The sequence below is a fragment of the Solanum stenotomum genome, chromosome 2, assembly GCF_019186545.1.
Source record: "Solanum stenotomum isolate F172 chromosome 2, ASM1918654v1, whole genome shotgun sequence".
NCBI lineage: Eukaryota > Viridiplantae > Streptophyta > Magnoliopsida > Solanales > Solanaceae > Solanum > Solanum stenotomum.
In genome coordinates, this window is record NC_064283.1 from 15,497,759 (window position 1) to 15,514,876 (window position 17,118).

The window sequence follows — 17,118 nt, forward strand, 5'->3', positions numbered from 1 at the left end:
TAATGAGTAATTTCTGATCAAGAAACCTTAATGATACCACAACAATATACATATACTCTTATAGTATCATTGACTAATGAGTAATTTCTGATCAAGAAACCTTAATGATACCACAACAATATATATATACTCTTATAGTATCATTGAGTAATGAGTAATTTCTGATCAAGAAACCTTAATGATACCACAACAATATACATATACTCTTATAGTATCATTGACTAATGAATAATTTCTGAACAAGAAACCTTAAAGATACCAATATAGTATATATATACTGATTTAGTATCAGTTAAGCAAAATTATCAGCCTTAATAATACCAATATATGATACTGACTTGGTATTAGTTAAGCAAAAATTATTAGCCTTAATGAATTGGGGTATGAGCTGTAATTATTTATGAAAGAATGAATATTTCAGGAATTAATTTGAGTTTGAGTATGGACTTGTAATTATTTTGAATTTTATGGCCCATTTATGTAGTTTTTCCTATATATATATATTTACAAAGCACCAAATAATTATTACTAAACAAAGAAGGTCAAAGAAAAAAACACATAAAAAATGAAAAAATGAGGCTGTAGAGGTCTGAAACCGAAACCTTCACTATGGTTCTTGAGCACAAAATCATCTAGGCTACATGCATTCTTTGTTTAAGAAGTGTCAATTATAATATATATAACCGTTATATCCGCTTTTATTTCTTATTGTATACCTATTTAGTAAATTTTTCCGACGAAGCTACGTGACACCAGCCCCTTCCACCTTCCTAAATCCACCCCTGTACTCAACAACATTGTTGATCGATCCTTACATGAAACGATGTCGAGGGTTGGTCCTATGCTACCCTTGTCAACGCTTGATTAATCACAAATATCATATATAAGAACTCAATTCAAAGACAATCTAGCAACTACAAATAACAATAATGAAGATGGAATAAGCAATATCCAAAACCAACTAATTATATTAGAGAATTTCTCGATAAGTATCAAGCATAATAGGGAGGAATCAGTGGCGGACATATGTTGTGACTTATGGGTGCTTAAGCACCTACTGCCTTTTGTGACAACATTTTTATTTATGTACAAAATTTAGTAATTCACTAAAATATATTAACTTGAGCACCCATTATATGTAGCAATTTCCGAGCTAAAAATAGTTGAGCACCCATGAAACAAAAATTTCTGGATCCGCCATTGGGAGGAATACATGTCACTTTCATAATCATGTTGCCATTTCACCGATCAGAATTAATGATGTCAAATAACTTTATGAACTGCGCTAGAGTTATTTACTAATGATGAAGATGGATTAATTTGGCTCGAAAATGGCGATTCCAAGTAATTGACCATAATAACATGGTAAAATAGCTTGTATAGAAGAATATATGTTCCGTATGAAAATGCACCTAAAACAACTTAGTTTGACATTTGCATTTACTTAGTATAAATTATATATGCAAACGATACTTGGGAATCAACCTAAGATGTTGAACTCTAGTTGTTACTAAACCAAATTTCTCAGTCATGTCAATATCCTTCGGGGTCATGCCATTTGGCAATTCCCAATCAAAGCAATGAACCAATTGTGCAAGCACCAAACGAACGGTGGTGAGCCCTAGCTGCAAACCCGGGCAACTTCTTCTGCCCGAACCAAATGGTAAAAGCTCAAAATGTCTTCCACGGAGATCAATGTTACTTCCTTGAAACCTCTCAGGTTTAAACTTTTCTGGCTCAACCCAAATGTCTGGATCTCTTCCAATTGTCCACACATTGATTAAAAGTCTGGATCCTTTAGGTATGTGAAAACCATCAACCTCACAATCTTCAATTGACTCATGAGGAATCAACAAGGGTGCAACAGGATGTAGCCTACTACTTTCTTTTATGACCATTTCTAAATACTCCAAATTTTCTAAGTCTGATTCTTCCACCATTCTATTTTTGCCAACTACTTGTTCCAACTCATTTTGAAGCTTTTTCATTACATTTGGGTGCCTTAGAAGTTCTGCTAGAATCCAATCTATTGTTGTTGCTGAAGTATCCATAGATGCTACAAGTAAGTCCTGCATATAAATCAAGTAAATTATTTAGTTAGCTATTAATTAAGCTCATAACATATATTTAAGATTGTTGTAAGACATAATTAAGTAAATAAAAATGTGTTCTCTCGATAATATTTATGTTTATAGATGAGATGATGATCATATACTTTAATATGATAACATAGTAGACGAAGTTTCTGGGTTTGAGTAATTGAGTCACTCGTTAGGGCGTGTTGAGGCACTATTAAATAAATAAGGGCGTATTCGACAAAAAAGAAATTATTTGTATAGGAAAAGAAGTAGGTTTCTTACTTATTTTTTTAGTGTTTGATATGTAAAAAAAAATATCATCCTAAAAATATTTTTATATAATCTATACAAATATTATAAGATGTAGGGAGTGTAGGGTGGTGGGGATGGGGCTACGTCATACGTGAGTGTAGTTGAGGTGTGTTTGGAGGATGCAAATAATGCAATCAATCAATATAGAATATCACTTTGTGAAACTTGTTTTCCTATTTCTACTAGAAAAGTCATTCTAATCATTTTAAAGAAATTTCTTTTCCTAGACAAAATATTTTAAAAAATTTTGATCAACGAAATATGATGAAATTAAAAAACATTTTCCAATCATACGGAACATACTCTAAAAATATGTTCTTTCTTATGTAATTTAAATTTTTAGATGAAATGCCACACTTCAATTTTTTTTTTACAAAAATCCCAAGTTTGCTTTCTGTATACAATCAAAGATATGGAGCAAGAACATTTACTGGTCAGTCAAGTAAAAATATTAAGCAAAGTTTAATATCATTCCCTAAATTCGAATAGTAATTAAGAAAAATGTGAGCTACCCAAAGAGAATGAATATATGCGTTTTTTTTTTGTTTTTCCCCTATTCTCAATGCCACAATGAGCATCATTTACAAAGGTTTAAAACTAGTGCAAAATTCTTCAAAGTACATTTTTGTCCTACTTATTAATAATTCGTTAAAAAAAATTCTTTAATTAATTTTCCACGCAATATATTTAAGTCCACAAAATCAAAAGATATTTTGATACATTTTACGTATTTTTAATTTAAATCACAAGATTCAAAAGTTTTTCTTCTCTTTTTAAACTTTATATCGAATTAAAATCAGATAAACAAATTGATACAATAAGAGTATTCATATAAAATCAATTGAAAGAAAGTGAAAATTGATTACATTTTGCAATTGAGTTTTTACATTGGGGTCATTTGATACCTGGTTAGGAGAAATATTTCACATGTATTACATTATATGTAATATTGTGTTTGATAATTAATTAAAAATATGTATAAAATTAATATAATATTTGATTTGACTAATAGCTATATAATTTTATCCCTACATAAATACACTAACTTTTTTCATATAATAATTGATTTGAGTAATATCTAATACTTCCCTATTGAGCTACCAAATGACCTACAAATAGTAATGATATATATGTGGTCACTAAGAAAAAGTATAATAATAACTATCTCTTGGAAGGAACTAGCTAGAGACTGATATTTATTAGGCATTCACTTGATCAATCATATGATGGAGACAATCAACAATAATTTCACCAATCCAAAACACTGCATTAACTCTTATTTTATAGGATATCTAATAATACTTGTTTAATTTATTAAAATAATAATTAATTTATCAATATTGTGTTTATTTTATACTTGTTATTAAATAATACTAATATTTATTTTTCTATATTTAAATAACTTATATTTAATCTTTATGCCAAATCAGTAATAAACATAAAAATATTTCAAATTTTATGGGAAAGAACAAAACGTGAAAGAGAATTAAAATTCAATAAAAAACATTACCAGTAGAATAGCTTTGACATGCCTACGATCAAACTCGAATTCACCTTCTCCAGATTGCATAATCTCCATCAACGTATCCACCATATCCTTCTGTTCATGACTAAATTTATCACAAACATGTTCATCAATCACTCTCTCTAAAAACTCATCAAACAACTTTGCTAATTCCTTGGAACGACGAGTAAATCCCTGAAGATCAAGAACTCGAAGAAAAGGAAAAAATTCAGCAAAATTTGGCAATCCAGCAATACACAAAATATCTTGTATTAGAGCATTAAACCCCTTTTCGCCAAGATCCTCATCCATATACTTCTTCCCAAATATCATCAAACACGACATGTTAGCACTAAGAGACGCAATTTTTGCACTAACATCAATCACATTACGTTCCTGTTTCATCAAATCCACCAGAATTTGAACTTGTTTTTTCCTCATAGGTTGAAAAGATTGAATCTTTGCATTACTTAACAAATGCAGAGTGCATAATTTACGCATGTTTCTCCAGTAAGGTCCGTAATTAGACGAGACAAGATTTCTACGATTATAGAAAACGGTCTCTGCAACTTCATTAGAAGGTCTACTAGCAAATATTAAATCATGAATTTTCAAGAATTGCTCTGCAGCATGAGGTGATGAAGCAACAATTACAGGAACAAGACCAAAGTGGATTGACATTATGGGACCATATTTTTTCGATATTTTTCCAAGATCTTGATGAAGATTTTCACCAAACATATGGAGATTTCCAATAAGAGGGAGGCCTCTTGGACCTGGAGGAAGTTTCTTGTTAGTGAACTTTTTTTGAAGTTGTTGAATAAGAAGAAATAACAGCGGAATTAGTGCAAAAGTTATTACCCATAGAAAAGCCATGGAGTTTGAAGCACTTTTTTTGGTACTAGTATAATTGAATGTTGAAATTGTAGTTTTACTTAGAGGGTGTAGCACTATCTGATAAAAGAGAAATTGTGGTGGAAATGGAAGGCAAAATGATAAGACTACAAGACAAAAATGCAAAATATCTTAGAGAGCTTGTTTGGATTCGCTTTAAAAAAAAAGAAGTGGTTTTTAAGTTAAAAATAAAAAATTAAATTGAAATGACTTTTAAGTCAAAAAATAAAAAGTAGGAGGAACACAACTTATTTTAAGTCATTTTTGACCTTGCCAAACACTCCCTAACTAATTTTAAGTCATCTTTTACTTGTTTTAAGTTATTTTCTATATTTGTCAAAAATTCTTTCAAAAGTAAAAAATTAACTTAAATGTAGATTTGACTAATTTTTAAGTCAATTCAAACACCCTCTTACTCCCTTTCTATTTTTTGTTTGATTTGACTAGATATCAAATTCGATTTGTTTGTTTGGTTTGACTGAATATCACCTACGTGTCAACACCATAAAAAAAAAAAGATTTTTTAAATAATTTAAAAAATTAAAATAACATGTAATAGGGTTAAATAATAAATTACTATGTATTTTTCGTAATTGCCTTGCCAAAAAGAACTACTTTGACAACACAACCACAAAAACTCTAAAAAAAGGAACCACAAAACGCAAAATGAATGTAACCAAGGTAATTCTGCTGACATAGAGTGTTTAATTGTACATAGATTATATGTTACTCCCTCTGTCCCATTTTATATGAGGTACTTTGACTCGGCACGAAGTTTAAGAAAGAAAGAAAAACTTTTAAAACTTGTGGTCCAAAATGAATGATAAAATTTTGTGTGGCTGTAAATCATTTCATTAAGGGTAAAATAGACATTTTATAGCTAAATTGTTACTTAAAATAAAAATGTGTCATTCTTTTTGAGACTGACTAAAAAGGAAAGTAAGTCATATAAATTGGGACAGAGGGAGTACTTAGTTACTATGAGCATATATTCAATTTTGTGCACTCTTAATACAATGTGCCACTCCTTTATTCAAACTATCGCCGTCCACTCACCGTCATCATCGTCGTTCCTCTTAATTCAACTATTAATTTTTTCCAGATCTGATTTTAAAAAGATATGATACATTTGAGTTTAGATATTTATTTTTCAGGAAGAACAAAGGGAGGGAGGGAGGGAGGAATAGAGTAGTGATAGTGTGGGTATCCATTTTTTTCGGTGAATAAGATAGTGACTGCCAAATTTTTAAGAAAATGGAGGAAGAAATGTAATGGTGTTCTCCAGATGAAATCGACAATGGTAAGGGAGAGGGAGAAGTGGCTGAACAAAAGAGAGAAGAGAAGGGTAGATGATGGTGGGGGGAGGCGGCGGCAATGGCGGGATGGTGTTGGTGTTGGAAGAGTACGTCTATGGAAAAAATGAAGAAGAAAGAGATTAAAAATAAAATAAAAGGAGATATAATATCCCTCCACGCGCTCACTATATGTGTATTACACATTCTTTGCCATGTCAGTGAAAAGTGCCTAATAGATACTCATTTTGAACAATAAAAGTGTTCAATAGGTATAAACCTTAATTGAGGTGTTCAAGTGAAAATACACAAACAACTTTAAGGGGTTCCGTATGACTTAAGCCTTATATTTATATACGAAGAAACTATTTTATCACATACATTCATACTCTATATTTTATATATCTCAATTCTATTTATATATTCAAATAGTTACACATCGTACCATTAATTAAGAATTTCCTATATATTGTATACATTGAAGAAGATACACCTAGATACATGTATATTTACTACCAGATACATTAAAATAGGAAGATGCAAGCGAGATGGAGAGAGAAGCGAGCGAGATAGTCATGTATCCTAGATACATGAGAATGACACTAGATACATGGTATGATTCACATGTATCTGAGATTTGTTATGCATTCAGATATATGTGAATTCACTTGAATACAATGTATTTAGATTACATTACACCTAATTTTAACTTCATGTATCTTGAGATAAGATACATGTATGTGGATGTATCTGGACACACCAAAATCTTGTATCTAAATATTTAGCTCCTTAACTAGTGAGATTTTTGTAAGTTTTTTCCTAAAAATAACATTTTTTTTAAGATGTTTAAATATCAAATATATATATATATTTTTAGATATTCATATAACGAATGATCTCTTTTAGACTTCCCAAAGTGAGAATTTAAACGTGGCCTAACAATTTGCATATATTTTTTATAGGGAAATTTAAGAACTTCCACGACAGTGTGAGAGAGCAATCATATTCTAACAAGTCCCCATTCTAGTCAGCTAGCATTCTTAGAAGCTCACTGCTTTAAGATGGACATTATATATATATATATATATATAATGAAATAAAATATATTATATATATAGTTGTGTGTAGTCTATTAATAGGTGGACCACTTACGTCAATTGTTAGTAATAGTAGTTGCTTACGTTTTTCCTGCACAAATTTTGTTGTATCTCTCGGTTGTCCAATACACCATTTTTACGAAAATCTAATTAAAAGAGGTGTGTATAACATATTAAAACTGTGTTAATATGTTATGAACCGAGTTGGATATGTAAGGGCCTATGAACTAAAATTGGCGGAGATTAATTTAGTTGGAATTATTGGACCGAGTAAAATGTTGCAGTGTTTTATTTGGAATCCCGGTCCAATTAGCATTTGGTTAAAAGAGCAAATGAGTTGGAAAGAAGGGTTTATGCATATCGTGAAAGAAGTTGTCTCTTACTCTCATCTCTTTCTAGAGTCTAAGCTTCTCATCCCAACTCTTATCTCTATCTTAGTTACTTGTTATTTCAACATTTCCATTGTAATTCAGTTGTTTGAGTATTACAACTACGATTCTAAAGTTGTAATCACATTCCAATTCTCTTATTAATATGGTGAGGTATTTGGATTTGTGTCACACCCCAAAATCAGATGTGATGGCACGTGCCCAAACCCCACCGGACACTTCAGCCTAACACCCAAAAATCCGACGATAAAGAATTTATAAAACAAGAATAAGATAAAAAGATAAGCGGAAGTCTTTAAATAAACTCAACATAACCCCAGAATTGGTTGTCACATGTACAAACCTCTAATACAAAATCTGAATAAAATATACAAGTCTCATAGTAAAGTTCTAGAATAGAGCAGAACAGTAAATATAGATAACTTGAGCGCACGTCTGGAATGAACCACTACCTCTCAAGTAAGTCTGGAAGCTCTAATCTGAAGATGAATAATAAACCGGATCTGATAGAGTTGTCAACCTACACAACTGTGTAAAAGCAAGGGTGAGTACCAAAAGCAACAGGTACTCGCAAGTAACACTAAACTAAGCTAAACTAGCAGCTACAAACAACTCCTTTCAATCCCAACCGAACCACCGAAACTTCATTCTAACAGCGAACCAACAACCTATACTACAGAATTCATAATCAACAGATATATCCAATAGTGTCTCAACATCAATCTCATATTCTCATGTAAGAGCAAATAGATCATATATCACATGAAGAGGGGCAAATAGGAAAAATCCACACACCACAGACAAAGATGAAGTCAAATGTGATGCAAATGCAATAATGATGTCATGTAGTCGTAATGCATGTCTGTCCTAAGATACACATCTGTTGACGCAATCAGACCGCGCTGAATACTCAAATCAGAACCCATGGGGGCCACACATGGACCATGTATCACCGCCGGAACCAGATCCCATCGGCATCCAAATCGCTAGCCGGAGCTAGTCCATCTCATATATCTCTAGCCGGAGCTAGTCTCAACTGTGTCTCATATCCATCCATCCTCATATCAGTGTCTCAGAACTCATGCAACAGATAGTTCACACATGGGATGAATAATGAATATGCACATGTCATCAATCACAATCATATCACGATCACATCATAGTATTACACATCATCTGTCTCAATCACAACCATATCACGACCACATCATAGTATTACACATCATCTGTCTCAATCACAACCATATCACGACCACATCATAGTATTACACATCATCTGTCTCAATCACAACCATATCACGACCACATCATAGTATTACACATCATCTGTCTCAATCACAACCATATCACGACCACATCATAGTATTACACATCATCTGTCTCAATCACAACCATATCACGACCACATCATAGTATTACACATCATCTGTCTCAATCACAACCATATCACGACCACATCATAGTATTACACATCATCTGTCTCAATCACAACCATATCACGACCACATCATAGTATTACACATCATCTGTCTCAATCACAACCATATCACGACCACATCATAGTATTACACATCATCTGTCTCAACATCAATGTCTGTATCAATCATAGCCTACTCATGCTCTTCTATCCCCTCAATATCAGTTATCACATGACTTATTCAACAAATTCAAGTCACATATAACACATTTAGCTCGTTTTATTCCCCATCTTTCAATTACAACAATTTCAATCAACAAATAAAACTCATCCTCAATCCCCATTACTCCCCAACACAATTAGGAAAGTAGTCATGTGTAGTCTAAGAGTTTAACAAAGTTTAGAAGTCACTTGCCTCAAAACACTTCAACTAGTAACTCAAATTTGAGTTTTACCCTTCCGAGCACGCTCCAAATCACCACAATCTATTCATAAATGGAATCTCACAATCAATACGAATCTAACAACACCAATATCGTGAAATTTGGAGAAAAGGGTAAAATGGTCAAAAAAATCTCGTTCCGAAAAATATTCTCGAAATCTGGAAATTTTTAGTGAAAAATGTTCCCCAAGAAATTTAGAATCCAATAGTGAAAACCGTTTCGAAAAAGGAGTTGAAATGAGTTCACAAACTCAAATTTTCTATTAAATTCGGATTAGGCAAAAACCCCCAAATTTTTCAGTTGAGATCTCAAATTTTGATGTTAAAATCCATAAATAATCGATGGAAATCAAAGATATAAGTTGGAAATAACTTACCCAATGAATTCCTTGCGAAAACCCACTTGAAATCACCTATTTTCGAGCTCTCAAAGTCTAAAAATGGAGAAATGGGTATTTTTCAAGTTGGGGGAAAATGGCTACTTTTTTTTGACTTAAAAAGGACTGCTATTGCAGCTGAAACACAACAATAACACCAAAGTTTAAGTCCCCGTTGGACCCTCGGGATTCGTTCGGAATCTCGTGCACACAAACTAAATATGTACCCCCACTAAATTCGACGTTCCGGACTCAATGGAACCGTCGGAATTTGAATTCGAGGACTCCTTGACCCGAAATTCAATAAGATGCCAAGAAACTAGTTTAACGCCAAAAAAATTCGAAACTCAAACGGAGCGTCTAAAAATTCAACCAAGACTCATTCTAGACTTAGAATCGCCTCCCGAAACCAACGGTACTCTCGGAATTTCAATCCGAGCCTCGGAACCTCATATGTTGACCAAAGTCAACTCTTTATCACAATTTCACAACTTTAGCAACTTAGGACCTCAATTCTTCGTTTCAACTCCAAATTCAACTCCGTAACTTCACACAGACCCGTTTCGACATTCTAAAACTGTCGGAATCGACGGAAATCCGATCCGAGTCCCGAAACTCCAAATAACTCGAAAAAGCACTTTTTAACCAACTTTAACTCATAAAAACTCAACTTCTCAAAAACTCAACTTTTTACCAACTTTTCCTCAAACTAACTTTACAACCACAAAACATGGGACTCGGGGCAACTACCGAAAGGGCAAAATAGTCATTTCCACGAAAAATTACCAAAATGACCTTCCGGGTCATTACATCATTCACCACTAAAAATCATGTTCGTCCTCAAACATAAAGTAAAAGAAAGTACCTGAAGCCTCGAAAAGCTGGGGATATCGGACCCGCATATCATCCTCGAACTCCCAAGTCGCCTCCCTATCTGATCGATGCCTCCACTGAACCTTCACTGAAACGATGTCCTTGGTCCGGAGCTTGCGAACCTGTCTGTCCAAAATAGCTATAGGCTCCTTCTCAAATGTCAAATCTAGACTCAACTCCACCGACTCAATCGAAATCACGTGAGACTCATTCGGAACATACTTCCGGAGCATAGAAACATGGAAAATTGGATGCACGGCTGTCAAACTAGGTGGCAAGGCTAACTTGTAAGCCACCTCTCCCATCCTCTCCAAAATCTCATATGGGCCAATGAACCTAGGGCTGAGCTTTCCCTTCTTCCCAAATCTCATCACACCCTTCATGGGCGATATCCGAAGCCAAACTTGATCACCCACCATGAACTCTAAGGGTCGAACCCTCCTGTCACTATAGCTCTTCTGCCTACTCTAGGCAGTCAAGAGCCTACTCTGAATCACACGAACACGCTTCATATCCTCTCTAAGAATATCAGTACCAACGGAGTCCACCTCCGCTGAATCAAACCATCCAATAGGTGATCTACACCGCCTACCATACAGTGCCTCAAAAGGTGTCATCCCAATGCTAGAATGATAACAGTTGTTGTAGGGGAACTCTGCCAATGCAAATGTTGATCCCATCTAGTACCAAAGTCGATCACACAAGCCCGAAGTATGTCCTCCAACACCTGAATAGTCCTCTAAGACTGACCGTCAGTCTGAGGGTGAAAAGTTGTGCTCATATCGAGTCTAGTGCCCAAATCATGCTGTAATGCTCTCCAGAAATGAGAAGTGAATACTGAACCCCTGTCAGACACAATGGACATCGACACTCCGTGTAACCGCACAATCTGACTAATATAAATCTGAGCCAACTTCTCCGCTGTATACCTCACTCGGACCGGGATGAAATGAACAGACTTGGTCAGTCTGTCGACGACCATCCATATAAAATCATAACCACCCACGGTGGTAGGCAATCCAACTACGAAGTCCATAGCAATCCTCTCCCACTTCCAAGTAGGAATGGGCATCCTCTGAGTCACACCACCAGGCTTCTGGTGCTCACACTTGACCTGCTGACATGTCAAGCACCTAGCCACAAACTCTGCAATATCCCTCTTCATCCCACACCACCAATAGTGCTGACTAAGATCATGATACATCTTCACCGCTCCGGGATGAATAGAATACCTAGAATAATGAGCCTCCTCAAGAATCAATCTGATCAAATCACCAACCTTGGGCACACATATCCGGCCCTTAATCCTCAATACACCCTCGGAGTCAATCTTAGCCTTCTTGGCTTCACCACTCATCACCTTGTCCCGGATGAGACATAACTTCCCATCCTCATACTGATGCTCTCTAATCCGCTCCATCAAAGATGAACGGGCCTCAATGAAGGCAAACACACCTTCACTCTCCTCAGAAACTCGAAATCTCACCATGCTGTCAAATAACCTCTGAACATCCCGAACTAAAGGCCGCCTCTCAACACTGATCGCGGCAAGACTCCCCATACTAGGAGTCTTCCTACTCAAGGCATCGGCCACCACATTGGCCTTTCTGAGGTGATACAAAATGGTCATGTCGTAGTCCTTGAGCAACTCAAGCCACCTACGTTGTCTCAAGTTCAGATCCCGCTGAGTGAATATGTACTGTAGGCTCCTATGATCAGTAAATACCTCGCAATGAACACCATATAGGTAATGTCTCCACAACTTAAGCACAAATACCACAACCACCAACTCCAAATCATGAGTTGGGTAATTCCTCTCGTGTGCCTTCAGCTGTTTAGAGGCATAGGCTACAACCTTACCCTTCTACATCAAAACACCTCCAAGTCCAACACCCGAAAGCGTCACAATAAACAGTAAATCCAACACCCTCCTCTGGCAAAGTCAAGACAGGTGCTGAAGTCAATAGGGATTTGAGCCTTTGGAAGCTCGCCTCACACTCGGGTGACCAATGAAAAGGAACCGTCTGCTGAGTCAATCTGGTCAACGGCGCAGCTATAGTAGAGAATCCCTGAACAAAACGCCGATAGTAACCCGCCAAGCCAATAAAACTCCGAATCTCAGTAGGTGATGTAGGTCTAGTCCAACCCTGAACCGCCTCAATCTTGGCCGGATCAACCCTAACTCCATCCTTAGACACCAGTGCCCTAGGAAAGCCACTGACTCAAGCCAAAACTCACACTTAGACAATTTAGCATACAACTTCTCATCTCTCAACTTCTTTAGCACTGCCCTCAAATGACAAACATGATCCACCTCGGTCTTGGAATATACCAAGATGTCATCAATAAACACAATCACGAAGGAATCCAAGTATGGGCGAAACACTTCATTCATCAACTCCAAGAACGTCGCAGGGGCATTGGTGAGCCCAAATGACATCACCAAAAACTCATAATGACCATATCGTGTGCAAAAAGCTGTCTTCGCCACATCTGAAGGCTTAATCCTCAACTGATGATACCCAGATCTCAAGTCGATCTTAGAGAATAAGGCTGCCCCTTGAAGCTAATCAAACAAGTCATCAATACGGGGAAGAGGATACTTGTTCTTCACCGTTACCTTGTTCAATTATCTATAGTCAATACCCATCCTCATCGACCCATCTTTCTTCTTCACAAATAAGACTGGTGCACCCCAAGGCGACACACTAGGGCGTATGAATCCTTTACTCAATAAGTCCTGAATCTGATCCTTCAACTCCTTCAACTCAGTTGGAGCCATACGATAAGGTGGAATAGTTATGGGCTTGGTGCCCGGCTCCAAGTTAATAGAGAAGTCAATATCACGAACATGAGGAACACCAGGTAGATCCTCGGGAAACACATCGGGGAACTCCTGAACCACCAGAATAGACTCCATGGCCGGTGACTCAGCTCCAACATCCCGAATAAAGGCCAAATAAGATAAACAACCCCTGTCAATCATCCTCTGAGTTCGAATATGAGATATGACCCTGTTGGGATACGAACCACTAGTCCCTCTCCACTCCACTCTAGGAATACCCGGAATAGCTAAGGTGACAGTCTTAGCATAACAATCAAGAAGCGCATGATAGGGGAAAGCCAGTCCATACCCAATATGACATCAAAGTCTAACATATCAACAAGAATCATATCCACCCAAGTCTCATACCCCGATAAGACAACAAGACAAGATCGATATACTTGATTCACCACTAAGGGTTCACCTACGGGTGTAGAGACTCTAATAGGCACAGACATACGATCACAAGTTAACTCAAGGCCGAAAGCAAAATATGTAGACACATATGAGAATGTAGAACCAGGATCAAATAACACGGAGGCAGGCCGATAACAAACTGAGACGATACCTGTGATAACTGCATCAGAAGCCTCAGCCTCGGGCCTTCCAGGAAAAGCATAACATTGGGCACCTCTGCCCCCACTCTGTGAACCTGAGGCGCCACTAGCACCTCTACCCGAAGCTCGTCCGCCTCTACCAGATGCCAGTCCCCGACCCCGACCTCTAGCCGGAGGTGCTGAATCTCTCTCTGGGACCGCGGAGATAGTACGGTGTGGTCCAGACTGAGTCTGATGTGGACACTGACGAATCAAGTGGCCTGGATCACCGCAACCATAACAAGACGTCGGTGTGGATCCTGACTGTGAAGAACCCGAAGTAATGCTATAACCACCTCGATCCGAACCTGGAGGACCCCGAGCTGCTGGCCCACCCTCGATAGCTGGTAATGAAACATGTACTGGCCTCTGACGCAGGAAGGACCCGCCTCCCCTGTGTGGGCCCCTACCTCCTGACGAGGTACTCGAATACTGACCACCTGTACGGACCCTCTTGGGCCCACCAAAATCATCCCACTCAAGCAACTCAGCCTTTCTGGCTGCACTAACTATAGTCTGGAAGGAAGCACCCTCTCGAGATGATCTAAACACATAACTACGGATAGTGGGAGTCAAACCCCTGACAAATCTGCGAATCCGCTCAGGCTGACCTGAAATCAAAGCAGAGGCATGTCTCGACAACTGACAGATCGAGCCTCGTAATCTGTGACTGACATGCTACCCTGCACCAAACTCTCAAACCTCATACGGCTCTCCTCCTGTACACTCCAAGGGATGAAACGACCCTCGAAGGCACTAGCAAACTCACTCCACTCCATGGGAGGAGATTCCGCTGGTCTCGAACTCATAAAGGTCCTCAGCCACTCCCTAGCGACACCGCGTAACTGAAGGGACACAAATCGGACGCCCCTCTCATCTAACATGCGTACCGCCGCCAACATCTCTCGACCCAAGGTCAAAAACTCGTGAGCATCATCATGCTTAGCACTATAAAACTGAGGTGGTTTCATTTTCTGAAACCGCTCATAGCAGACCTGGCCATCATCTGCCAAGGCCACCTCAAGGGCCGCCGGTATACCTACAACCGGTGCTGGAACCTGTGGTGGCTGAACTACCGGCTCTGGAACCACTGGAATCTGATGCTGATAACCAGGGGCCTGTGCCCCTACCCCAGCCTGTAACCCCGCTGGTATACTTGCTGCACCCTGAGCAAGACACTCCAATAACCCAAATATCCTGTCGAGTCTGTCGTCATGAACTGGGGGTGCATGGCCTGCAGGAGCCTGCTCTGCAGCTACTCCAATCTGTGGCTCAGGTGAAGGCTCTCTTCCTCGGCCTCGGGCAGGTGCCGCTCCTCTGGCACGACCTCGACCACGTCCTCGGCCTCTAGCCAGACCTCTACCCCTAGCTGGGGCCTCAACAATGACCTCGGGGGCTGCCTCCCCTCTAACTCCGGTAGCTCTAGTCCTCGGCATCTGCCAAAAACAACACGCGATACTCAGCACCCACGATAACAACCTCGCACGATAAGAACGTAATGAAAAAAAAGATGTCTTTCCCAAAAGTCTTCATAGCTTCTCGAAGATAAGTACAGACGTCTCCGTATCGACCCTCAAGACTCTACTAAGACTTGATTTGTACACGTGAGACCTTCGAACCTGGGCTCTGATACCATTTTGTCACACCCCAAAACCAGATGTGATGGCATGTGCCCAAACTCCACCAGACACGTCAGCCTAACACCCAAAAACTCGACGATAAAGAATTTATAAAACAAGAATAAAATAGAAAGATAAGCGGAAGTTTTTAAATAAACTCAACATAACCCTAGAATTGGTTGTCACATGTACAAACCTCTAATACAAAATCTGAATAAAATATACAAGTCTCATAGTAAAGTTCTAGAATAGAACAGAACAGTAAATATAGATAACTTGAGGGCACGTCTGGAATGAACCGCTACCTCTCAAGTAAGTCTGGAAGCTCTAATCTGAAGATGAATAATAAGCCTGATCTGATAGAGTTGTCAACCTACAAAACTGTGTAGAAGCAAGGGTGAGTACCAAAAGCAACAGGTACTCGCAAGTAACACTAAACTAAGCTAAACTAGCAGCTACAAACAACTCCTTTTAATCCCAACTGAACCACCGAAACTTCATTCTAACAGCGAACCAACAACATATACTACACAATTCATAATCAACAGATATATCCAACAGTGTCTCAACATCAACCTCATATTCTCATGTAAGAGCAAATAGATCATATATCACATGAAGAGGGGCAAATAGGAAAAATCCACACACCACAGACAAAGATGAAGTCAAATGTGATGCAAATGCAATAATGATGTCATGTAGTCGTGATGCATTTCTGTCTTAAGATACACATCTGTTGACGTAATCAGATCGCGCTGAATACTCAAATCAGAACCCATGGGGGCCACACATGGACCATGTATCACCGTCGAAACCAGATCCCATCGGCATCTAAATCGCTAGCCGGAGCTAGTCAATCTCATATATCTCTAGCCGGAGCTAGTCTCAACTGTGTCTCATATCCATCCATCCTCATATCAGTGTCTCAGAACTCATGCAAGAGATAGTTCACACATGGAATGAATAATGAATATGCACATGTCATCAATCACAATCATATCACGATCACATCATAGTATTACACATCATCTGTTTCAATCACAACCATATCACGATCACATCATCTGTCTCAATCACAACCATATCACGACCACATCATAGTATTATACATCGTCTGTTTCAATCAGAACCATATCACGACCACATCATAGTATTACACATCATCTGTCTCAACATCAATGTCTGTATCAATCATAGCCTACTCATGCTCTTCTATCCCCTCAATATCAGTTATCACATGACTTATTCAACAAATTCAAGTCACATATAACATATTTAGCTCGTTTTATTCCCCATCTTTCAATTACAACAATTTCAATCAACAAATAAAATCCATCCTCAATCCCCATTACTCCCCAACACAATTAGGAAAGTAGTCATGTGTAGTCTAAGAGTTTAACAAAG

General features: G+C 37.9%; 1 protein-coding gene across 1 annotated transcript; it reads right to left on the reverse strand.

Moving 5' to 3' along the window:
* Positions 1 to 1,423: 1,423 nt before the first annotated feature.
* On the reverse strand, positions 1,424 to 4,819 carry LOC125856392 (cytochrome P450 71AU50-like). The gene is made up of 2 exons (XM_049535923.1): positions 3,901 to 4,819; positions 1,424 to 2,069 (listed from the first exon to the last, which is right to left on the reverse strand). The coding sequence occupies exons 1-2, from the start codon at positions 4,768 to 4,770 to the stop codon at positions 1,455 to 1,457; spliced, it is 1,485 nt and encodes a 494-aa protein (XP_049391880.1). The 5' UTR covers positions 4,771 to 4,819; the 3' UTR covers positions 1,424 to 1,454.
* Between the last annotated feature and the right edge of the window lie 12,299 nt (positions 4,820 to 17,118).

What these genes read in the sequence shown, in the direction of transcription:
- LOC125856392 (XM_049535923.1), bottom strand. Translation starts at nt 4,770, where the DNA reads ATGGCTTTTCTATGGGTAATAACTTTTGCACTAATTCCGCTGTTATTT. An exon ending in ATGTCAAAGCTATTCTACTG is followed by an intron (nt 2,070 to 3,900) that starts GTAATGTTTTTT and finishes ATTTATATGCAG; the next exon opens with GACTTACTTGTAGCATCTAT.